This window comes from Poecile atricapillus, chromosome 1 (genome assembly GCF_030490865.1).
Source record: "Poecile atricapillus isolate bPoeAtr1 chromosome 1, bPoeAtr1.hap1, whole genome shotgun sequence".
Classification (NCBI taxonomy): Eukaryota; Metazoa; Chordata; class Aves; order Passeriformes; family Paridae; genus Poecile; species Poecile atricapillus.
In genome coordinates, this window is record NC_081249.1 from 132,743,373 (window position 1) to 132,765,100 (window position 21,728).

At 41.7% G+C, this 21,728-nt stretch overlaps 2 protein-coding genes across 6 annotated transcripts in view; both read right to left on the reverse strand.

The window, feature by feature from the left end:
• The window catches only part of SERGEF (secretion regulating guanine nucleotide exchange factor), a 141,962-nt gene extending 133,647 nt beyond the window's left edge, over nucleotides 1-8,315 (reverse strand). For 4 of the 5 annotated variants that reach the window (XM_058857562.1, XM_058857569.1, XM_058857555.1 and 1 more), the window contains exons 1-7: nucleotides 8,238-8,315; nucleotides 6,827-6,965; nucleotides 5,897-6,052; nucleotides 4,186-4,280; nucleotides 2,992-3,052; nucleotides 1,822-1,935; nucleotides 1,459-1,521 (exon numbers count right to left, since the gene is read on the reverse strand). In XM_058857562.1, coding sequence (XP_058713545.1) covers nucleotides 1,459-1,521; nucleotides 1,822-1,935; nucleotides 2,992-3,052; nucleotides 4,186-4,280; nucleotides 5,897-6,052; nucleotides 6,827-6,965; nucleotides 8,238-8,261 — 652 coding nt within the window. In that variant the 5' untranslated portion in view covers nucleotides 8,262-8,315. Of the gene's footprint in view, nucleotides 1-1,458; nucleotides 1,522-1,821; nucleotides 1,936-2,991; nucleotides 3,053-4,185; nucleotides 4,281-5,896; nucleotides 6,053-6,826; nucleotides 6,966-8,237 lie in introns of those variants that run through there. The other variant, XM_058857586.1, reaches the window with a different exon arrangement.
• A 500-nt stretch (nucleotides 8,316-8,815) lies between these two features.
• Nucleotides 8,816-19,355, reverse strand: TPH1 (tryptophan hydroxylase 1). Its single transcript, XM_058829734.1, has 10 exons — nucleotides 19,224-19,355; nucleotides 18,076-18,259; nucleotides 16,647-16,747; nucleotides 15,908-15,975; nucleotides 14,449-14,645; nucleotides 13,842-13,977; nucleotides 13,213-13,339; nucleotides 12,012-12,107; nucleotides 11,483-11,616; nucleotides 8,816-11,159 (listed from the first exon to the last, which is right to left on the reverse strand). The coding sequence occupies exons 1-10, from the start codon at nucleotides 19,341-19,343 to the stop codon at nucleotides 10,985-10,987; spliced, it is 1,338 nt and encodes a 445-aa protein (XP_058685717.1). The 5' UTR covers nucleotides 19,344-19,355; the 3' UTR covers nucleotides 8,816-10,984.
• Between the last annotated feature and the right edge of the window lie 2,373 nt (nucleotides 19,356-21,728).

The window sequence follows — 21,728 nt, forward strand, 5'->3', positions numbered from 1 at the left end:
TTTGGATACCAGTAGACTCTACCATCCTTTTTTCCAAGAAACCACATTATGTTTGTAACAGCCCACATCAACAGCTGTATCCCAAACCTGCCTGGCTGCAGGTATTTGATATGCCATCAGCAGGTGACTCATGGAACAGAGGCAGAGAAACTGCACCACAATACAAGGCATTCCTAGAAAAAAAAGACCCATTTAAATATTACACCCTGCAGTAGTATATTTATTATACCAAGCATCTCAAAAACACAAAATATTTTAAGTAATAACTATCTTGCAGGACAAAGGGCAGCAACAGCATCACATTATAGAAGTATTTGGCATTTATTTTGTCAGTCTTGTTCCCATTGCTGCCAAATAGACCGCTCTCTTAAATAAAATGTAAAAGCATGAAAGAATAATCTGTTCACTGTCTAAATAGAGAGTGCCAATTATCTAAAGTAGATTTTATTTGTTCTTACAGTTTGTCTTCACTAATCTTGCATACACTTTGCATCTCTGAACTCAATACAATTTACATCTTGGAACATCTCCCCATACAACTAAATCTCTATAGATCTGCATAAGCAAATACTCCAGTGCTCCTTTAATGATGACAGAGGTACCAGATGGCTGCAGATTTACTAAGAATTTGTTCCTGTGAAGTTTGGCAAAGACTTGTCTTCATAAGGTTCAATATATTTTACACACTCCAAAACTGTAAGATTACAACATGAAAGCTATTCTGTTTCCCCTTCTCCCAATCTGTCAAAATAAAAAGAAATCTTTATTAGACTTTCATTACTGGATACCCAGTACTCCAGCATGGGAGCACTGCCTGAGGATCAAAGAACAAATGGCAGATATTATGGAAGTGCCTAACCAATTAAAACAACTTTCTACTCTTCAAATAAACTTTGTGCCCTTATACCACACATCTGCACACTGTCACAGTGGAGCCTAAGATAGCTCCAGGCCTTTTCACACCCCTGCTCTGCCCCACACAGAGGCATTAGGTCACATTGCTGTGGCTACCTTCTGCTGCCTTTCTGCTTTTCTTTCTTTCTGCTGCCTTTCCTGGGACAACCATCCAGCACACCTCTTCTCCATGGGCAAAGGGTTGCACTGCTTCCAGCAGTAACCAGTTACCCCTAGAGGGCATCCTGCTGCAGCTCCAGAGACTTACAAATCCTTACAGAGTTTCTAGCCATTAAGAGTCCAGACCCTGAATTACATAAGGCTAAGATCCCACCTTAGAAAAGACACACAAAGAAAAACACACAAAATTCAGAGAACTCGAAACATGAGTCCAGCTCTTAAAACAAAAGGAAAGTTCTCAGAGTGCAAAACTGTTACAAAAGAATTACGAGCACTAACTAGGGCAGATAAAATTTCACCGGTTTTACCAAACCTGACATTTCAAAAGCAGAGAAAGCTTTGAAGGGTGAGATGAGGACTTTCACCTCTGTACCTGAGGCCTACCTGTGAGGGATACGGAATGATAGGAGCCTGCAGCAACTTCCTTTACATTTACATCTTCCAGGCCTAGAAAAAACATAGTCACACAAAATTTCTACAGCAGGTATCAATTCACACACAAACATGCATAAAAGTGTAACAGGATGGTGATGACTTTTATAATAAAAGGCTCCGCCTTTGTGCCACAGACATGGCAGGACTCTCATTTTCCCCACAGATCGTGATTTTCTATAACCATTCTCTCCTTCAGGAACTGCACTACATGTTTGCAGTACCACATGGCCATATAAAAAGGAAGATTCATAACATTCCAAATTATATTTCTGCTCTATCAACCCACACAAAGGAAGCAGATTCCTGGATTACCTGCCACTTCACAGGGCTCCTTTGCTGTCAAGAACAGAGGGAGGGCTTTTCCTTGGCTTGCACGCTTTGCCTGAGATGCCATCCCAGTTCCCCACTGCAGCACCAAACCACTGTCTTTTCAGAGTAAACACAAAAAGAGATTAAAACAAATCAACCACCAACAAAAACCACTCCACATGTAACAGTCATTCATCCAAGTAATTTTCACTGACTCAAATTACACTTTAAAATACCTTTATGCCAAAAAACATTCAGATAACCCTGGTGAAGTCAACAAGCAACAGTCTCAGTGTACATGTAGGAAAACTAAGAAGGTAGGAAGCTATTAGAGACTCAGTAGGAGAAATCCTGTGGTTGCAGTACCTCAGGAAAGGATACAAAGTTCTTGTACTTTCTCTTCCCCCCTTTCCCTCTCTTGATGCCAATTTGTTTGTGCAGTGAAGCACAGGGGATCTCAATTCCCACTGCTCACACAAGCACCAGAGATCCCACTGTTCTTCCAAGCATCTCCTGTGCATCTTCAGCTCCACTACCTGGAATCCATACTGAGGTTCACACAAAACTAAACCAAATACAAGAGCAGGTATAGTTTGTTTTTCCTCAGGAAAAAGGAAGGGTTTGATTTCTACTGTTACACCATGAAAACGTCTCTAATTACAGCAGTTTCATTCTTGTGATTTTCCAGGTGTAAATTTTAATTGCATCATTTAAAAAGACATAGTTTATGTGCAGCTCCATTTTGAAGCATCTTATAAAAACTTAAATTACTTTGCATACTATAATGAGTTCAAATCCTAAAATACATTGATTGACCAGAAACTCTTTTTCCTGAAAAAAAATCCTTTTATGTTTTGTTTCAGAATAAGAAAAAAGAAATCAGTACATTTTCCATCCATCAGAAAATTAACATGTTAATAAACTATCACTCTAAATTCTTGGAGGAAGTTTTTCCTCATGATTTTCCAGGAATATGGTTCTAGAATGTTTACTATTCATGTTAATTTGTCCCAAAATCTTACAGTCCATGACTTTAGGGTGTATTTTCCCTGTGATATTTGAAATAAATAGTAGATTAGATAAATTTCATCTTTTCCTTCCTCTCCTCCTCCAAGACATTAAAATCCTATTTCATTTGTTACTGAAAATATGTTAAAATTATGACATACTTACCTGTAGCAGCAAGGGCGTGTCTCAGTCCTGCAGCAATATGCACTACCTTCTCTTTGAGAGACTACACAAATAAACGAAAATTATAATTTAGTTGCTTTTTGTATTTTGTGCCTCTGAAAACAAAACAGGCCAAGTAGAAGTGGAACACTACAAAAATAGCGCTCACAATTCCAACCTGCATGTCCCAAAGCATATCACCATTTTGTATCGCAAAGTAAATTTTGACCAACAAAAGTTAGTGGGAACATCTTCAAGAAATAAAAAATAAGTCAGCCAAGCAACTGGATGTACAGCGTTGTGGCAATAAATAAAAAACCACAGTCAAAATGTTTGCCTGAAAGAAGAAATGTTGATGATACAAATATGTTTATTTCTCAATCTTAACTCAGTGTTCCTCAAGAATTACACCAAAACATCCACAGTAAATACTGGTGGTTAGCAAGTACTATGTTGCATTAAGCTGTTCAGTCTTGCCAAGTTACTGATGGAATTTTGTTTTCCACTGAGAAAACCTGAAAGTTTCCCTCCACAGCAATAGACCTCAGGAACAATGTGAAGTTTCCCCCTTCTGTTATCTCCTATCCCATCCTGTCTTGCTCTTAGCAGGGTTTTGCACACCCTCTGGATACCTATCCTTGGTGGAAAAGCAGCAGGTGTATTTAAAATAGGTGGCATCAAGCCCAAGAATTTAAGGGATACCAACCAAAAGAGCAAATATTCAGCATGAATAGTTTGGTGAGGGATGAGAGAGATTCACATCAGCACTGTCAATACTACCAAATTTTAAGGCACCATACTGCAGTGGATGCTCTCAGGAAACATCAAGGGTACAGAAACATCAAGTGAACTAACTCCTACTCACTAGAGGTCACCTAAGGGATCAGCTGCCCTCCTTCTCCTACATTGAAAAAAACAAAAAAGGAATATTTGGCATAAGCCATGATACTAAATAATTTCTTGTCTGCAAAGTGAAAGAGTCAGCTTTCTGTTAGAAGTGAGAAACTTCTTCATACAGCAAGAAAAGCAGCCTTAGCTTTTCAATTCACCTTTGGGCCTTTACTTTATAAGCTTATCTGTAGAAGATAGGCACTATAAAAAATTAGTTAAAGAGTCTGGCTTAAAGCCCATTGAGGTCAGATGACCTCAGTAAATTGCTGGAAGCAATAAAAAGCACACCACCTTCTAAATCTTTACCTCAATCTTTTGTGGAATCAAGCAGGGGCCTGAAATTTGAGGAAGTCCCAGCTGTCCAAAGGAGTTTGACCCACAGGACAGCACTAGGCCAGATCCTGCAAAAAATGAAGTGTTAGAGCAGGATCAGTAAACCCATGAGCAATAGCACTGTAACATTATAACAAGCACAATAATACAGCCAAGTAGCTCAAGAAATGACCTTACATGTCCCCAAAGCCCCTGACGCCAAAGGCTTCTGGTCTCACACACCATGTCCAGAAAAGGTCTCAAGTTCAGTGGGACACAGAGAGTGATTTAGCGTGCAAGGCAAGTAGCTTAAAACCTGTGAGTGCCAGCACATAGAAGCATAGAACAGTTTGGGTTGGGAGGGTCCTAAAGATCATCCATTTCCAATCCCCCTGCCATGGGCAGGGACACCTTACCCTATCTCAGGTTGCTCAGAGCCCCATCCAACCTGGCCTTAGACACTGCCAGGGATGGGGCATTCACAGCTTCTCAGGCAACCTGTTTCAGTGCCTCACCACCTTCCCAGGAAAGAGATTCTTCCTAGTAACTTCCTAACTAACCTAATCCTGTCCTCCTTCAGTTTAAAGCCTTCACCCTTTGTCCTGTCACTACAAGCCTTTGTAAAAAGTTCCTCCATAGCTGTCTTGTGGTTCCTTTAAGGTTCTGAAAGGTTGCTACAAGGTCATTTCTATCACAGATGTCCCAGGGCAGGTGCAGCCTTCAGTTTATGATGGGGCTGTGCTGCTTTGTGACCACAATGCACCATACAATACAAGGCAGTATAATTACAATAGTTCCTTCGTCAAATCTATGTCTGATGTGCAAAACACAGAAAACTATGGCCTCAGTTATGCCACTTTTAATCAAAGGTAGCACCTTACTATTCACTCTGTTCCACTGAGGTCAGAGGGATTTCTCATCTGGATGGGACTACTCAAGTAGGATACTACTAAGATTGATTATGGATGTCATGATTGGGTACTTGATAATGAGCCGCAAACAAGTTCTGAATCCATTACTCTTAGAGAATTTTTGAATGTGATTATCAGTAACATTTGCTGTAAAGTGAAAGCCATCTTTCAAATATGTCATGTTTCAGAGAACAGCTAAATCCTGAATTCATGGCTAAACCAAATTCCATATAAGGCTAAGAGAATTTGTCCAGGGTTAGGACCTTCTCCATGCTTAACAGCCCCAACTCTCTCAGTCTTTGATCATAGGAGAGGTGCTCCATCCCTCTGATCATCTCTGGACTCACCCCAGCAGGTCCCTGTCCTTCCTGTGCTGGGACCCCAGAGCTGATGCAGAACTGCAGGTGAGGTCTCACCAGAGCAGAGCACAGGGGCAGAATCCCCCCGTTGCCCTGCTGCCCATGGGGCTCTGGATGCAGCCCAGGGCACATTTGGCTCTCTGGGCTGGGAGTGTCCATGGCTGGGTCATGTCCAGCCTCTCACCCACAGCACCTCCAAGCCCTTCTGGGCAGGGCTGCTCTCCATCCCTTCATCCCCAGCCTCTGTTGATACCGGGAGCTGTCCTGACTCAGGTGCAGCACCTTGCACTTGAGCTTGTTGATTTTCCTGAGGTTCCCGTGGACCTCTTCTCAGACTTGTCCCGCTCCCTCAAATCACACAAGCAATAGCATTTTGGAACTTTCAGCATGTTTGCTACATCAAGATATTTCTTCAGCTCTTAGAGATAGACTTACCTACTAATATGATTGTAAAATCCCAGCCACATGCAACTTGTTTCACACAAAAGCCAGACAGGGCAGTGCACAAAGTAAAACAGAGCACATCCTCTGTGTGATTCAATCCCAACTGTCCATTTTTGTTGTGGCCACATACAAAGAGTTGTCCTGTACCTGGAAGAAAAAAAAAAAAAAACCCAAACCAAAAACAAAAACAAATTGCATTCCACTTCACAGACTAAAAAGAGAAACCTACATCTGTTAGATCCTGTGACAAACAAGGACAGTGATTACGCGTCATTTTAGGCACTGCAATCAAATAAAAAGTAAGAGAAACAGTTGTTTCTGATGCATCAGAAACACCTCTGAGTAACTGCAGCTATGGAGAGCTAGGTCTGTCAAGGGAGACAATTTGTATGGTAAGATAGGCACCTCTCACACTAAGATGCTTGATAAAGCATCTTATCAATTAAGATAACGCTTATCATTTAAGATAAACTTTTTTATCATGTTCACATCTGTCTGTATTCCTTCTTTACCACAATTAGCTGTGGCATATAGCAGAACCCTTCAAGGGCCAGATGTTATGTCCTAGTGCTTACCTTAACACTTCTTAAGATTGAATAACCTCTGACTCCTCCTTCCCACTCCCCATCCTCAATACAGAAAATTTAGCTTCTTTGTATGAAAGAAACAGCTGAAGAAACAGTCCTCACACTGCCACAAAGTGACCACACAATATATGAGCAACCGGAATGTCCCCAATTTCCCCAAATATTGAGTTAACTGGGAGTAGAGGCAGCTGATTTGCAGCTAAGGATTGTACTTGCTCAGAAACAGCAGCCACAGAGAGGTGGCAGCACTGAACCAACAGGGAAGCACACCAAAAAAAAAAAAAAAAAATAACGATTAAAAGCCAAACACCACGAGCAAGAGCCGTGTTTTTACCAGTGATAACTGCAGAATGTCCCCCTCCTCCAGCAATGCTTACAACGTCTTGACATTTGCAGGAAACATCTTTCAGGGCCTGAGGAACCAGCACATCCTCTTTATGACCGAGACCAAGTTGTCCATAGCTGTTTGCACCCTTCAAAAGCACACAGAAAAATAACTTTTTTTTTTGAAAGTTAACAAAAGAAGCACACATATGCTCCCAGGGACAAACAAGCATATTTGGGATACGCCATGGGTTAACCCGCTCCTAAAAATCCCCTGATTCCCAGGATTACAGACCAGCAGTGTCCCAACTTTGCTATAGTTAAGGGTGCTTTCTGGCTTTCTGGCAGGCTACCTCCAAAATGAGAGCAGAAAGACATGCTACCTTGTTCTGGAACCTAAACAAGTAAATCAGAAACATTTACACCTCATTAATTAAGTGTTTCAAATTAAGCGGTCCAAATGAAATATAGCAATTATAGGCAGTATAAATTAACAGGGATAAAACTGTAGCTACTAAACACACCATGGAAAGCAGCAACTGTCAACATGGTAACAAGTCAGGGAATTTCTTAGTCAACTTCAGCTCTGCGTCCAACAGTTCAACCTTCAGTCACAAAAAGAGATACCATAACCTTCCCCATCCCACACAGCGCAGTAACAGCAACACTCCACACCCACAATGTTCCCAGCCAGTGATCCCTCGGAAATACTTTCCCTACTTCGCCCGTACTTCCCCTGCCCATCTGCTCTCAATTTTCCCTCCACCTCTCCCGAAATTAAATCAATAAAAGGCCGCATTCAGCGACAAACGTTTCGTAGCCACAGAAACACCGCCGCTTCACGCAGGCTCGCCAGGCCGCTCGGCCCAGCCCAGAGCCAGCAGGTGGAGGAGGTGCCGGCAGCGGCGCTGCGCGGGCACATCGAGGCGCTGTCCCACAGCCACAGCTGCTGGGAGATAGGCGCTTTAGAGCGTGGTACTGCCGTACAGGCGTAATTCTTTTTAAAAAGACATGTCACAGCCTCCCGTTTTAGCCTGTAACTCGCAATGACTTTTCAAGCCTTCAAAGCCAGGCAGATGAGGCGCAGAAGGACCCGAGGGGCCGAGAGCCACACGCGGCTATCCCAACGCCAGCACCGCTCCAGCTGCCCTGCCCGGGCGGGCGAGCCGGCACCAACTATGGCCCCGCGGAGCAAATGGGGCTGCCCAGCGTGAGGGATGTCCCTTCCGCGGCTCTCAGACCCGCTGTGCCCACCAGGTGAACCGCGGCGTTGTTTCCCTGCGGGGCGGGGATACCGCGGCCCCGCTCCCCCGGGCCGAGCGTCACAGCATCCCGGGAGGGCGAGCAGCCGCTCTGCCACCCTCCCGCCCCCGGACAGCAGGAGATCCCGGCCCCCCGGGCCGTGCCGAGGGCCCACTCACCCAGGCGAAGAGCTGGGACTCCATGGCATGGGGCCGGCGGCGCCCGGCGCTTCCCGCCGCCCGCGGGCCGGGCAGGAAGGGGCGGGTACGGGGCGGGATCACGGGCGGGCAGAGCCTGAACCGGGCAGGGAACGGCCGGCCGCGAGCGAGCGCTTCGTGTCTGCCAGGAAAATCCACAAATGTCAGAGGTTTATGTCCAAAAAAAGGAGACAGAGGAGTCCTGCGACTTTGTCCGAATAAAGGGAGAGAGCTGCGGGGTTTTCTCTCTCAGGTTTCGGAAGGAACAGCCTTTTTTTAGCCTAATTCCCGGCCACATATTGCCCTCTTCCTTTCCCCACTGGCTGAGGCACTAGGAAGGTACGGCCTTCCCGAACCGCCTACCACATATTCCCCCTCGAACTTACTGTTTTACCCCAAAGCTCAGAAACCCAGGCTGTGCATTCCCTTGTTTGTGCCGGCTGCCTGGGCTCTGCCACGAACCCGCTGCCCAGAGCCAGCAGGGACCTTGGGACCCATTGCAAAGACGTTTATACCATCAAATTGTTCATACAGACATGAGCTTTCCTCTCATATTTATTGCTAAGGTGCCGAATTAAAGGGCTTCGGTGATTCTAATAATTACCAGCCACTCCTTTATTTCGTTGACATTTAAGCTTCCACAATGGTTTAAAGTACTTAAATTATCACCATGTTACAGAAGGTTTGAATGGGTGAATCCAAACACACGTTGCTAGTGCCTAGTGCCGTGGAGGTGCATCCTCTCGGTGTTACTTCTAGCAGGTTACTTTTTCTTTTGCTACACAAATGCAAATAAAGATACAACTGCTGTTTTTACAAAGTATTTGAAAGCAAGTGCTAATTTAACAAGTTTAAGAAATGTATACATAGTTCAGACAAGGTTTGAAGTAGCGCAGACTATGTATATTTCAAAAACATCATAAATCCAATATTGTTAAAACTGTAGCTGAATATTAACTGTTATCACAGAAGCAGACGAAACAAATCATCCCTTACTACTCACTTAGAAGGTTTCTTCTTTAGAAAGACAAACTTCCTAAAATCTATTTTTAAATTAAGTATAATGCAAGCCATTAATGTTGTAGACCTTAATTCTACATATTAGATGCTCTTTGAAACAAAGTTATAGTGGGTTAATAGCCACATAAAAAACAATCTAATATTGGTTTAAACAGTGAGTATTCTTCAAGAGGTTGGCCTGGCAATTGCTTATGGAGCAGAGGTGATCTACTAGAAAGCATATGGAACTCAACCTAATTTCAAGCACAGAGGTTTCATGAAAGTCCTTTCAAGTTCTCAAAATCCTGGACTAGCATCTCCAGTGTGTTTAAGATTTCAGACCACTCTTCCAGTGCACTTTCTGAATTTCCTCATAAGATCTACTCATGAAAAAACCCAGTGCCTAGGGTGCTGCTAAATACACGCTGGACATCACAGATCCCCCCCTCAAATGTCTCACAACCTGCACACATGTCCAGGCCAGGAGAGGGGCAGCAGAAGCTTTGCACAGCTCCACAGGGTGCTTGGAACAGTGGGACCCTCAACACAGGCAATGCAGACAATTCAGCAGTACACTGCTTCCCAGCACTTCTAAAGCGCTCTTTGGAGTCAGGCATGCTTTACACTACAAGGGAGTTTGTTGCCTTCATAGCCACAAAATTCCTCTGAAATGCTTGGGCCTTTTAGTTATAGTTTGATTGATAGGAAATTAAGGTGGTCAGGTAAAGAAGAAACAAAATGTATATTTTTGCAGCTTGTGCAGGTCAAAAAAGTGGCTCAGCAATCAACAGGACATTTGTTTTTACATAAAGCACAGCGGTCTATGACCTTTAGGCGTTATTTAAAACTTTGATGTTCTTTTAGAGCCAATTAAGCTATTTTGAATATGAAGTTGCAGTTTGGAAATGGTTTTAGGCTTTTTGCTAAGTCAATGCTTGATGGTTTTCTGTATTTTTTGCTAAATTAATTCGATCAAGAAAAAGGCAAATGGTACCTCTGTAAGGAAAGGTCTTCCCTCAGGTGCAATATCAAGGACAGCAACAAAAATCCTGACTTAGCCAATAGCAAATTTCTTAAAATAAACGTAGTTAGGTTTTCATGCAACAGCTGTATCTCTGCCTTATTTTAGAAGAATGCCAAACAGCACATTTGCAACTCTTTGTGGCAAGAATAATCCCTTTGAAAGCAAGATTTGACCCCTCCCTTTTACCATGTTGAACCTCCAGCTATTTGTGTCCTGGTGCCTGCATTGTAATCATTCAAATTTCAAACTTAGTAGCACAGACTTTGAAACACTGAATTACCACAGCTTCTACACTGTCAAGTCTTCAGCCCTATACAATCAGTAGCATAGACTGCTGAAGTCAGAAATTTAATTCTCCCTAGGGTGAATTGCACCATTTTTGTCTCATAAGCCACATCCTGCAGCATCTGATCCCAGCCCTGATCCACAGATCACACTTTTTCTCCAGTCTAACAATTTCTCTACTCCCCTACAAGCTTCTAAAAGGAAACTCTGGACCTTTTTTTACCTAAAGGGGATGGAGGAATGCATTTATGTGAGGAAATTTACAGAGAGCAACTAGATAAAATTGTTATAGTCTTTCTTAAGGGCCGTTCACTTTTCCTTGTGTAAAGGAGTGAGTTATGCATGCAACACACTATATGCCTAGAAAGAAATCAGTGGGGAGAAGGGAAGAATTGGCTTGCACCACAGTGCTGACAGGGTGTTAAACTTCCAGCTGCTTTCCCATCTTGCTGAGGGCATCGCTGACAATGTCCAGCTCATGGCGCAGCTCGTTCACCACGCTGGCAATGCTTTTTGTGTCTTTCAGGATCTGCACACTCTGAGTGTAGGGATTGTACTTCACCCCAAAGGGGCGCTTGATGGTTTTTGCAAACTCTCTGTTGGGATTAAAAAAAAAGAATAAAAAGTGTGTTACAACTAAAAGAGGGTGTTATAAACAAGACATAAAGCACAAACACATTCTGCATATGCAGCCAGTATCAATACCCTCTTTTCTAAATTACTTTAAAATAGTCCTAATAATCTCCTACCCAGTACCTGAAAGATCAAGAAAATACTGACCAAAATTTGAATACTCTGGAAAAACAGTTTAAAAACTGTGATAAAAATAAAAGGGTTTGGTGCTGCTACAGAGAGGTATACAAAACCAAATCTGTTTTTATGAAAAGAAGCGGGTAGGAGAGGGGGGCAGAATCTGTACCTCATCTTTTCCTTTGCTTCTTCAAAACTTTCAGAAACAAAGTAAACCTCCTGGAAAGTTGTAATGAGACAGTCTTGCTTGCAGGTGACCTTTGGATCAAAAGGCTTGACTTTGGCGCTGTCAGAGAGTGAGTGCTGGTAACGTGTTATCACGGGCCAGAGAAATATCACCATCCAAGAATTCAGGGCGAAGATGACATGTGATAAAATGAATAAAAAGGATTATGTGAGATAATTTTAATGCATTGAAAGTTTTATCTGCAGATGAACAGTGTTTAACACCTAACAAACTTAATTATTCTGAAGGGTCATATTCTGCCAGCCTGTGTGAGAAAAGGGACTCCACAGACACGAGGCTTGTGTATAAACAAGAGCAATATTTTCAGAATCTGAACCAACAAAGCTTTAATCTGAAAATAGTTACCTAACTACAACATCAAGGAATTATACTTCATAAAAAGCAGGGGGAAACAGTGAAAATAATAATGAGGTACAAAGAAAAGAGGCAAACAAGCAGTAGCCGTTCTTACCTTGAGCTCACTAATCGAAGAGAGCAAGCCAGCTCCATAAACTCGCAGCTGTCCCTCTTGCTTGCACAAGCCAAACTCTACCGTAAAGAAGTAGCACTGAAATAGAGAAGGAAGTAAAACAATTCAGCCTTCATCAAAGATGCTGTGGGGAACCAGATGGGAGCATTTCTATTTGTAGGTAGCATCAAATAGTTGCAAATACCAGGTAGTTATCACTCAGTTATCCACAGATATTTAAAGAGGAAGAAAGCCAGAATGGAAGGATGAAGGACAGCATGTTTCTCGTAATAAAGGTGGATGTTATAGATCACCCAGCCGGGCTGGAAGATGCTAATGCCAGTGCAAACACTGAGGTATAAATCTGTTTTGCAAAATACTGACATGAAATCACAACATAAAATGAACGCTGGATAGAGAGGATCTCTGAGTGAGTGAGAACAGCCCACTGCAGTTCATTTCTCATTTTCTCAGTGTGCTGTAAAATTAAAGACACTGAATTCAGTTCACTGGATTTCAGGATTTCTGCAGCTATACAGGAAGGAACACCATTTTCATAGATGGCTTAGTTCTGCTCCCCCTGAAGATAGTACAAGTTTTACCTCTAGCTACATGAGATGGGAAAAGAAATTTTAAAAATCAGCAAGCTAGTTCTTGCGTAACTGGTACCAATTATTTTTCATCTAAATTTACTTTTAATCTTAAAATACTCTTGCCAAGGCATCCAGAGACTTATATCCAGAAAATTAGTTAAGTTTATGTTATTTAAATTTCTTGACTGAAAAGTATCTAATGCTAGCACTCACCACATTCAATACCATATAGTTCCAAGTCATTCTACACATTAAAGAAATAGAACACTTTCAAATCATTGAATCATGTTCCCCAGAAGAAAGAAGACTTTGTCTGAAAGAAATAGACCATAGAATTTCAGTCTGCAAGGAGTAATTACCACTTGAAGCTGAACCATTATTTGACAGTAGAGTGAAGAAAAATACCAGTCATATCAACTTTAAAGTGTTTTTTTTTTTCCTAGCATGGAAAATTTTTTCATGCTTTAAAATTCAGGGACCAGTGAAACACATAGATATAGCAGCTGGTGTGGCTAACATTGACTTGAAGCTCCAAATTTATTCGATGGCATGGGATCAGCCTAGTAAAGCACAAAGCTTTTGATGGAATCCCCAGACACTCAAACACTAACCGTTGCCAGTTTTTGGACAGCCTCATCTGATGCCCCAAGTGATGCAAGACCAATTTCCTGGGAGAACTGAGCAAAACTGGGTTCAGCCAAAAGAGGGACATGGCCTAGGAGCTCATGGCAGGTATCACTGGAAAAAGAAACAAAAAAAGAGATCTCATGATTTGTCTTTGTAGCAAAATGAAAAAGCAGCACCACTGAACAGATACAATGTCTTGCATTAAACTTTGTTACCCAAACGACAGAAAATTTCTTCGGCTTTCTTTGAAAGCAACTGAGCAGATCATACTGACCCTATATAAAATGCATAAAATCAGATTTTCAAATGAAAGTGCCTAAAATTAAAGTCTGAGCTCCCCATTTGTAAGGCTGTAGGATATTAAACTACCTGCACACAGTGATATTAGTAAGACATCTCCAATAACATGCCGTACTTTTGAAAATCCTGCACTTACAAAGGTGGCGCTTCAGCATGTTGCAACTTCACTACATTCAACGTGAAGGCTGAGTCTTCAGCACCCTAAAAATCAGTTTTTTGCTGGTGTTCTTGAACAGGTTTTCAGTGATTTGGCTCTGGGCAAGCAAGTTTGAAAACTTTCTCTCAAATTCTACCACAAGATTAAATGACTCACGGCTCTGGTGTATAGAGAGGGTCCGAGCTGTGTCTGACATATTGAGTGCAGTGAAAAACTCTGAATGCTAATCCTGCCAAGAAGTCTCTGGGAGACAGATATCCAGCAACAGGGCGAATGGTGAAGCCTGTACGCTCTGAAAGTGAACAGAGAAACTGTGTATTAGTTTAGCATAGGATGCACAACGTTGTCAGCTTTCCTGATGGAACTGAGGTGACAGCCATGGCACTACCTTAGCTCAAAAGCCTGCAGGAAAATGAGGCACAATTATAAAAATTAGGCCTAGGCTTGAGAATGAGCAACATTTTTTAAAATGGCCCTACCTCTGTGCCAATGGATTTCCTAGGATTCCATGCCTTGAGTCAACAATACAGCCAGGTATCTCCTTAGCCAATCCTAACAATCTTTTCAGTCACTGCCTCTCAAATGTCACTGCATGCATTGAAGACACAATGCATTAAAACACAGTTGGCCAAAAGGCCTCTTAAAGGACCAGAATGAATACAAGTCACCAAGGATGTTTCCTTGTGCCCACAAAATAGTGGGATTTGCAGTGGACCTCCATTTATTCTGAAAATTAGAAAGTATTAGAAAACCAGCACATTACCTTTCAAAAAGCGAGACACATCCTCCAGCTGGGGGATATTGTCTTCCCTGTACCCACAGTGTTTGGTGAGCAAGGGTAGGTTTTTAAGGTACTCTCTACAGGCATAAGTTGGGTAAAGATTGTTAAGCTCTCGGTACACAGTCCCCCAAGTCTTGATCTCCTCCTCAGTGAATTCAATCTTGGGAATTGGGTCACCACTGCAAGGAGAAGAAGAAGAAAGGGCACTCCTTAGTAAAAGGCTAATAAGAGGTGACTCCATTACCTACTACTAGTATTTAACACCTCTATCACTGTGACACCTGACACTAGATTCTGTCAAATACACAGTGAGATCTGGCCTATGTCCTGGAAAACCTTTAGTCTAAGGACTTGTCTTTTTTTTCACTTTAACCAGTTGTCAGGAATCTTTGCATTGACCTCACTTTAAGTGTTGGTTCTGTAAACAGTTTCCTAATTGTTTAATGCCAAGAGTAAGGTTTAAAATACCTGCATAATCTCTTCACTGCTTCAGGAGCTGATAACACATCCTTTTCAGTGTTGGATTTCTAAGTCTGCAATTATTTTCTGTTACCTTTTTAATTTGTTTTAGGAAAAGAGAATTCCCTAAATTAACAACATATTGTGTGACAGCAGCTAAATATACACATCAGATAAAAATCATGCTTCTGTGCAGAGGAGACAAGTGCTTGTCTGAGCATATTAATTTTAGTCTTTCTTTCCTATTTAGTCCTCAGGACCTTGTATAAAGTGGATTTTGGCAAGGGCAGTGTTACCACTGTGTTACAGTTGCCAGCCAGGGAACTGGCATGGAAAATTCTTTCCATGAATCACTGTCAACAACACTTTAACAGTAATCAACTCAGGACTGTAGTAACCAGTTGCATTAAACAGTTTAATATTTTAAGTACAGACCTTTTCTAGGTCATTTTCAGTTGAGGAATTTCACACCTAAATTCAATCAGGCCACATGAAAATCACATTTTGAAAGAAATTACAGCACTGAGTTATGAAACTCTTACTGCTTTAAGAGCTCCACCCCCCCCCCCACCAAGAAGCAGCTCTAAAGACAGAAGCTCTTGGAATTTCTTTTCACAGAAACCTTCTTATCTACACATCACACATGCCAGTTTGAACCAGGAAAGAAAATTCAAGTATTAACATTTGCTCAGAAAGTTTATTCTCAGTGGTCACTGGGCTGTATATTGGGATTTGCCTCCCCTCCCTCTCCTTTGCAGAGCAGCTGGCCACGCCACACGGCCTCAGATTGACCAGACCTGCCTCACTCTATCTTCTCATCTTGCCTTACATCTCCCTTCCTTTCACCTCCCTGGCTCTGATTCCTGAGCTGACCCTGCATGTCTCAGCCTGATGTGAGCCCAGGAAGGTGAGCTCCTCACAGTCCACTCTGCTAGTATTTCAGAGCACCTAGAAGGCTTCTTCTGGAAGAATTCAAGCTTACTGTTTGTAGTTCATAGCCAGGTCTGCAAAATACTTTCTCCTCTTGCGGTAGACATTGTCTTTGAAACCCTGGTGGGGAGAAAGGAAAACAGTTCAATGAGTTTCCAAGCCATAATAAATAAATCCATTTTTAACAGGACACTTGGCATTTCTTCAGTTGGAGAACAGAAAAGTGTGATGTGTAAGAATGAAAGGAAAGGGTAGGAAACCCACAGCTGCTGTCTGAAATGTTTAATGAATGTGAAGTAAGAAAATACTCCAAAGTAAGAATCAGCTGGTTTGTGCAACTATATATTCTGTAGAGAAAGATTCATTTTAGTCATATCAGTATTTACACAAAGTTTGTTATTTGCATGATTATTCAAAATTACAAAACAAATTTCCCATTTTCACTGCTGAAATACCAGTTTGGTTTCTCCAGTAAGGAAGAAAGAGGAGGAAGAAAGTCTGCCTCAAAATAGCACTTTTTTTTAGCTTCTTTCATTTGTATGTGACCACTCAAGGCCCAGACCTGGAGTTCTTGCACAGGTAAACCCTGCAGAAAAGCACAGGAACTGAACTCAGTCAGTCTTCTCTGAACAAAGAAAGAGACATGAAATCTTCAAGAGAAGGTGCCCAGACCCCCAAAGATGCCATTGAGAGAGAGAAGAGGGAGGAGGAAAAGCTGCAGTTTTTTTATGTCAGCTCCACAGAGTATATTTCCAACTATGGACTGGGTGTAGGGAGGGAAAAACACTTACGGGATGGTCGGCATCCAAGTCAGACCCATACATCAGCACCCGGTTTGCACACTTATCCAAATCTGAGATCTTCTTTGGAAACCAGGGAACATTCTCCATGTCTACGGAAGGCATGGAATCCACAAGGTTATTAATAACACTGAGCACGCCAAGGGAGGAAACGCTACTTTCAAGTATGGCTATGGCAGTTACAGCTCACTCTATAAATGAGTAAAATGGGAATGAATAAGACAAGAGAGTCCTCTGCCTATCTGGCACCAGCCTCCAGCTCACACTTCCTCCTCAGTCACTGCCACAGTCTGCCTGTAGAGCACAGCCAACCCCAGAGCCTCTGGGAAGGAAAGTTAACGTGGGTTTCTCTGCTGTAGTTAGAGTAGCATCTAGAGGATCCCATGGAGACAAGGTCTCCCTGTGTACAGCTGCAGGGAATCTTGTAGAGCATAAAGAGTGCGAAGGAGAATGGAAGCGATTTGCCTGTGGTTCCCTGGGCAGAGTGGGAGCAGGTTAGAGTCCTCTCATCCTGCTTTACTGACCATGGGAAATGATGTTTCTCTGTGGTTATGTACATGGGAAGCATCCAGCTTTGCCTTGAGGGGCCTGGGGGAGAAGAGGCTCTGCTGCCTGAGAGAGGTGCATCATTATAGTTTTGTTACCAACTGCTTTGGGGTTATTTTTAGCCTAAGAGAGTTTTCGCCAAGCTCCTGGCAGAGCAGTTAATACACTGTTTTTCTGCCTCGATGCTCTTCAGTTTACTTAAAAAGGGTCAGGAGACAGTTTTGATTGAATTTCTCCTTACTTAGGGCAAAAGTAAGCCATTTTATCCAAGAACTACAGATCTCGCCTTCCCAAGAACAGTGACTGAGAAATACCTGGGACCAGCTTCCCACTGCCCTGAACTCTAGGCATCTCTTTAATTAAAAGTAAAGGTAAACACATGTAGGATCTAAAGGTAGAAGGCACCTCTGTCATACTAATAGCTAGTTATGATTAAAAGTGGGTAATAAAGATAATAAAATCAAGAATTAAATGAGGAAATTGCAGAATCCATCTTCCACTCTCCCCAGTGTCTGAAGTGAACTGGGATCTGTATTACGCCTCTGCCACTGTGGTGTACTCAAGCCCTGCACTCAGACTTTGCCTAGAGGCCAGCCTGCTTTGACCTGCACAGATGCAGGACTCCCACTGGCACCAGCTGGGCTGTGCTGGGGAGGGGCAGGAGCACAGACAGCAGACACACAATTTGTAGCAGCCTGACACAGCCTGAACTTCCAGGTGACAGCCAGACTACATTCACACCTAACACAGAAACAGGTACCTGGTAGCAAGTGCCTGAAGACACTACACAAGTGCAGGTGTGGACAACCTTAAAAGAATTCCAAACCAACTCATTTGGAAGTGCATTTTCATCATAACTGCCTTTTGTACCTACCGTCTTCCTGGACATTGAAATGCTCTGTTGGGCTCACAGAGAGAACATTGACGTGGGATTTCAGGAGCTGGAAGATCTCATTCAGTTGTTCCCTGTTACTGTCACAGTCCACGAAGATCTCAAACTCAGAATCTCGTCTCTTGGACTTCCGTGACTCAATATGTACCAGATTTACATGCTTCTCCTGTTTGGTAAGAAGTAATGTTCTCAAAGAGATAGGCTAAAAAAAATTGACTAAAAGTTACAATAGTTTTTCAAACTAATATTCTACTGCTGTGAACTCTTCACTACTTCTATGAAGCTGTTTAAGTTAATTGGATCTCTTGATAGCAGTTTGCTTATTGAAGGGGGGGAAAAGGTTTGATTTTCTGTTCAGAAGGAAATGAAAGAGAACCTGTGTTCTTTCAGTTTTATTTACCTTCAGGAAGCACATAAAGACACAGTCAGGAGATTTGAATTCATAGACTTTTTTCTTTCATCCTCCCCATAGGAAGCGAATTAGCAAAATTCACCAAAATGCCAATCAAGTCACCATATAATTATCTCACAAGCAAGCAAGGGATTTAAAAGCAGTAGTTTTCAGGGCATTAGTTTCACTTTTCTTTAATCTGAAAAATTATTTAATAGTATGTTTTATATTAGGAACATTGAGAAAACCCCAGGCTAAAACACACAGGGCCACACACCAGAGCACAGTGGTGCTGCACATATTCCTCACACAACACCTGCCCAGCAGCTGTGCAATTGCAGCTCCTCTGCCACATTAAGTCTGGCTGGCAGTGTGACAAGGGCACTGCACTCAACACAGTACAGATCAACACCCCAAGTGTCTACCTGCCATCAGCAGGGGCTTCAGACCACCTCTTACTCCCAGCAAAAGCATCAAGTGCCAGTCCTCTTGCCATGAGGGGAAAAGACAAACATCTCTCAGTGTTTAGTCAGTGCAGATAAGATTTTTAGCCATCCATCATCTAATTTCTGAGGCATTCATTTGCCTTCATAGGTAATTTTGGGTGCAAAATGGGAGTCAGGTTAAGAATCAAATCCTTTATAAATGGATGTAATTAATTCTAGCGTGTTCCGAAACTATCCTTACTATTTAAAAATGCAGAGCTGCTGTGATGATTATATGGTCATAACATACACACCTGAAAGAGTTTTAATGCTTTTACAAGTCCTCCAACTTCATTCTTCAAGGAAAAAATGATGGCTGTCCTTCCTCTTTCAGATGCATGGTCTTCATTCTCCTTGTTATCTTCAATCATCATGTAAACTGACTTATTTAACTAGATGCAAACAAACAAAAAAAAAAATTCTTTGAATAGGTAGAAGTGCAAAAAGTGTAAGTTTTTACATTTCAGGGTGTCTTGGGGTAACACTGTTCTTTGATCACCGATCAACAACAAAGGGAAAACTATGAATTAAATTATAAGAAAATAATAGGAATAAAGTTAGTCATGGACAGAATTTGTGAGAGACGGAAATACCAAGATATCTTTTTTTCAGTTGAATGATTTTATGGACATCTTTAATTATTCCCCAGGATGCAGAAAATGTTTTCAATGTATAGTTTATAATTAGCATTGCTACTGGGAGGAAAGGGAGCAATAAGATGTCAGCAGAAATAGTACATTGAACAAAACATTTGTTAGCAAGTTCAATGAACACTGGCAAAGGGAATAATCCAAATCCCGCAGGACATAGGTAGGAAAAGATTAAATAGGATTCAGTAGATCAGAACTGAAAAATCACTGCCTCTCTCTTGTTACATAACTGTAAAACACTGTTTTCATAGGGCAAGGAGACAAACCTAAGGAGGCAAAATGTTTTGCTGACCAGAACCTGCTGGCTAAGACGACAGTCCTGCTCTGATGAACCACAGCCAAGCTGCTCCATCTGCCATGTTCCCTCATTTGTGTGTCAAACCCTTGGCATAATCGCCCAAACTACACTCTAAAAGTTCAGACACCCCATACTGTCAGACCGAGTGGTTTTTGTAACTTACTAGTGATCAACACTCCTGACTGTGTGGAAATCAGCAGCTACCACAGACACCAAACCAAACCATGATCCTGCTGTAAGAGAAGCTGGGTGCAAAGAAGTCTCCACTACAAGTAGACTTAGGTGGTGGTCCTTGAAGGCAATAAATGTAGGGCTGGTTTATAGAAGAGGCTAATATGCAGCATGTTGGCTTGACTCCACGTTCAGGATCATTGACTTGGATCAGCCTCTATGAGATTTGGCACAGTTGCATGCCGTGCTATAAGGTGCACAGCTGGGACAAACTGCCTGCACCAAAAACTAATGCTGTTCTTTTTATTTTGCTGCTGCAACTTACACTTTGTCTGGGATCAGTTGTCAACATCTACAAGGTTATGTGCTTAAGAGATCAATGCAGAAAATACAATAAAACATAGAATATTCTTATACTAAGCTCTAGAAATGACCTCTAACTTACAAATTGGACGAGAAAAGTTGAGATGCTTACAATACCAAATGCACACCATTTACATATTTTACCCAAAACCAAAGCTAATCTTTTGCTTTAATTAAAAAATTAACTGAAGACAGTAATGCAACAACCATTTGGGTGCAAGGCAACAGGAGAAAATGGTAATGCATAAGCAATCCCTGTCCTCCAGTGGCTTCACTTCACTTACATTTTATTCTCTATCAACAACCCAACTCTAATAAAATCTGACACTTTTCCTTTGCATGGTAACACATCTGAGCTTTTTGGGGAATGAAGGAAGAATTAATTACATTGATATTTTTTTTTTTTAATTAATGATGCAAATCATTCACTGATTTTCCACCAACCTGACTCAGTCTTGATGAAAATACACAAACACTGGGATATTCTAAAGACTTTATTTAGATAGATAATTAGGTGCTGCCTGGTTAAAGATCACACTTTTTGGGACACATAGCAATTAACTTCCCTTTCTCCCTCTCCCCAAAGGATATTCACAGAAAGATAGATGAGGGTGCATATTTTGGGCTTTAATTCTTAATATTAATGGATAATCAGGATTTAAAATCATCCAAAAATATTTGCCAAAAAAAAATTACATTTTAGAACCATAAATTGAAGATGAAAAATTATTTTCAAAATATTTTATGTTGATTGATATTAATAATGGTTAATAAAAAATGTCAATGGGTATTTTATATCCTCTTCCCTTTAAGTAGCTGCTTACTTTGTCGCTGTCCTTTTGACACACTTCTAGGGAAGGGTGAACACATGATGTTAAGAGTGACCACAACTAGGTATCACATTATGTTTTCCAGCCACACCAAAGTTCTTCCTAAGACTGAGCACTCAAACACCAAACCAAAAGCTGTGCTGAGCAGGTTCTGAGGGAATACCTTCCAGGTATCTGAGGGATACAGCAAAGCAGTATTTTTGTGAAACTTTACTCCATTACTGTCAGCATTCTTGTCTTCACAAGGAATTTTATAGACTTTATCAACTGCACAGTATCAGTAACTGCAGACAATGTATAAGTGTTGCTTTTATCTGATCTCTGATGCACTAAGCAAATTCCCACTATAATGTGGAACAACCCTGGAGTGAGTTTTTCACATTCACGCTATATCACACCCTCTGTCTCCTAAGCAATGATACACCAAATGTTGCTTTTGCTCTACCT

Excerpts from the sequence above, each read along its gene's own strand:
- TPH1 (XM_058829734.1), bottom strand. The coding sequence starts at position 19,343 with ATGATGATTGAAGATAACAAGGAGAATGAAGACCATGCATCTGAAAGA. Across the intron at positions 13,340-13,841 it reads CCTCTCTATACACCAGAGCC|TGATACCTGCCATGAGCTCC; the intron begins GTGAGTCATTTA and ends TTCTTTTTCCAG. Across the intron at positions 11,160-11,482 it reads GAAGCAAAGGAAAAGATGAG|AGAGTTTGCAAAAACCATCA; the intron begins GTACAGATTCTG and ends TAATCCCAACAG.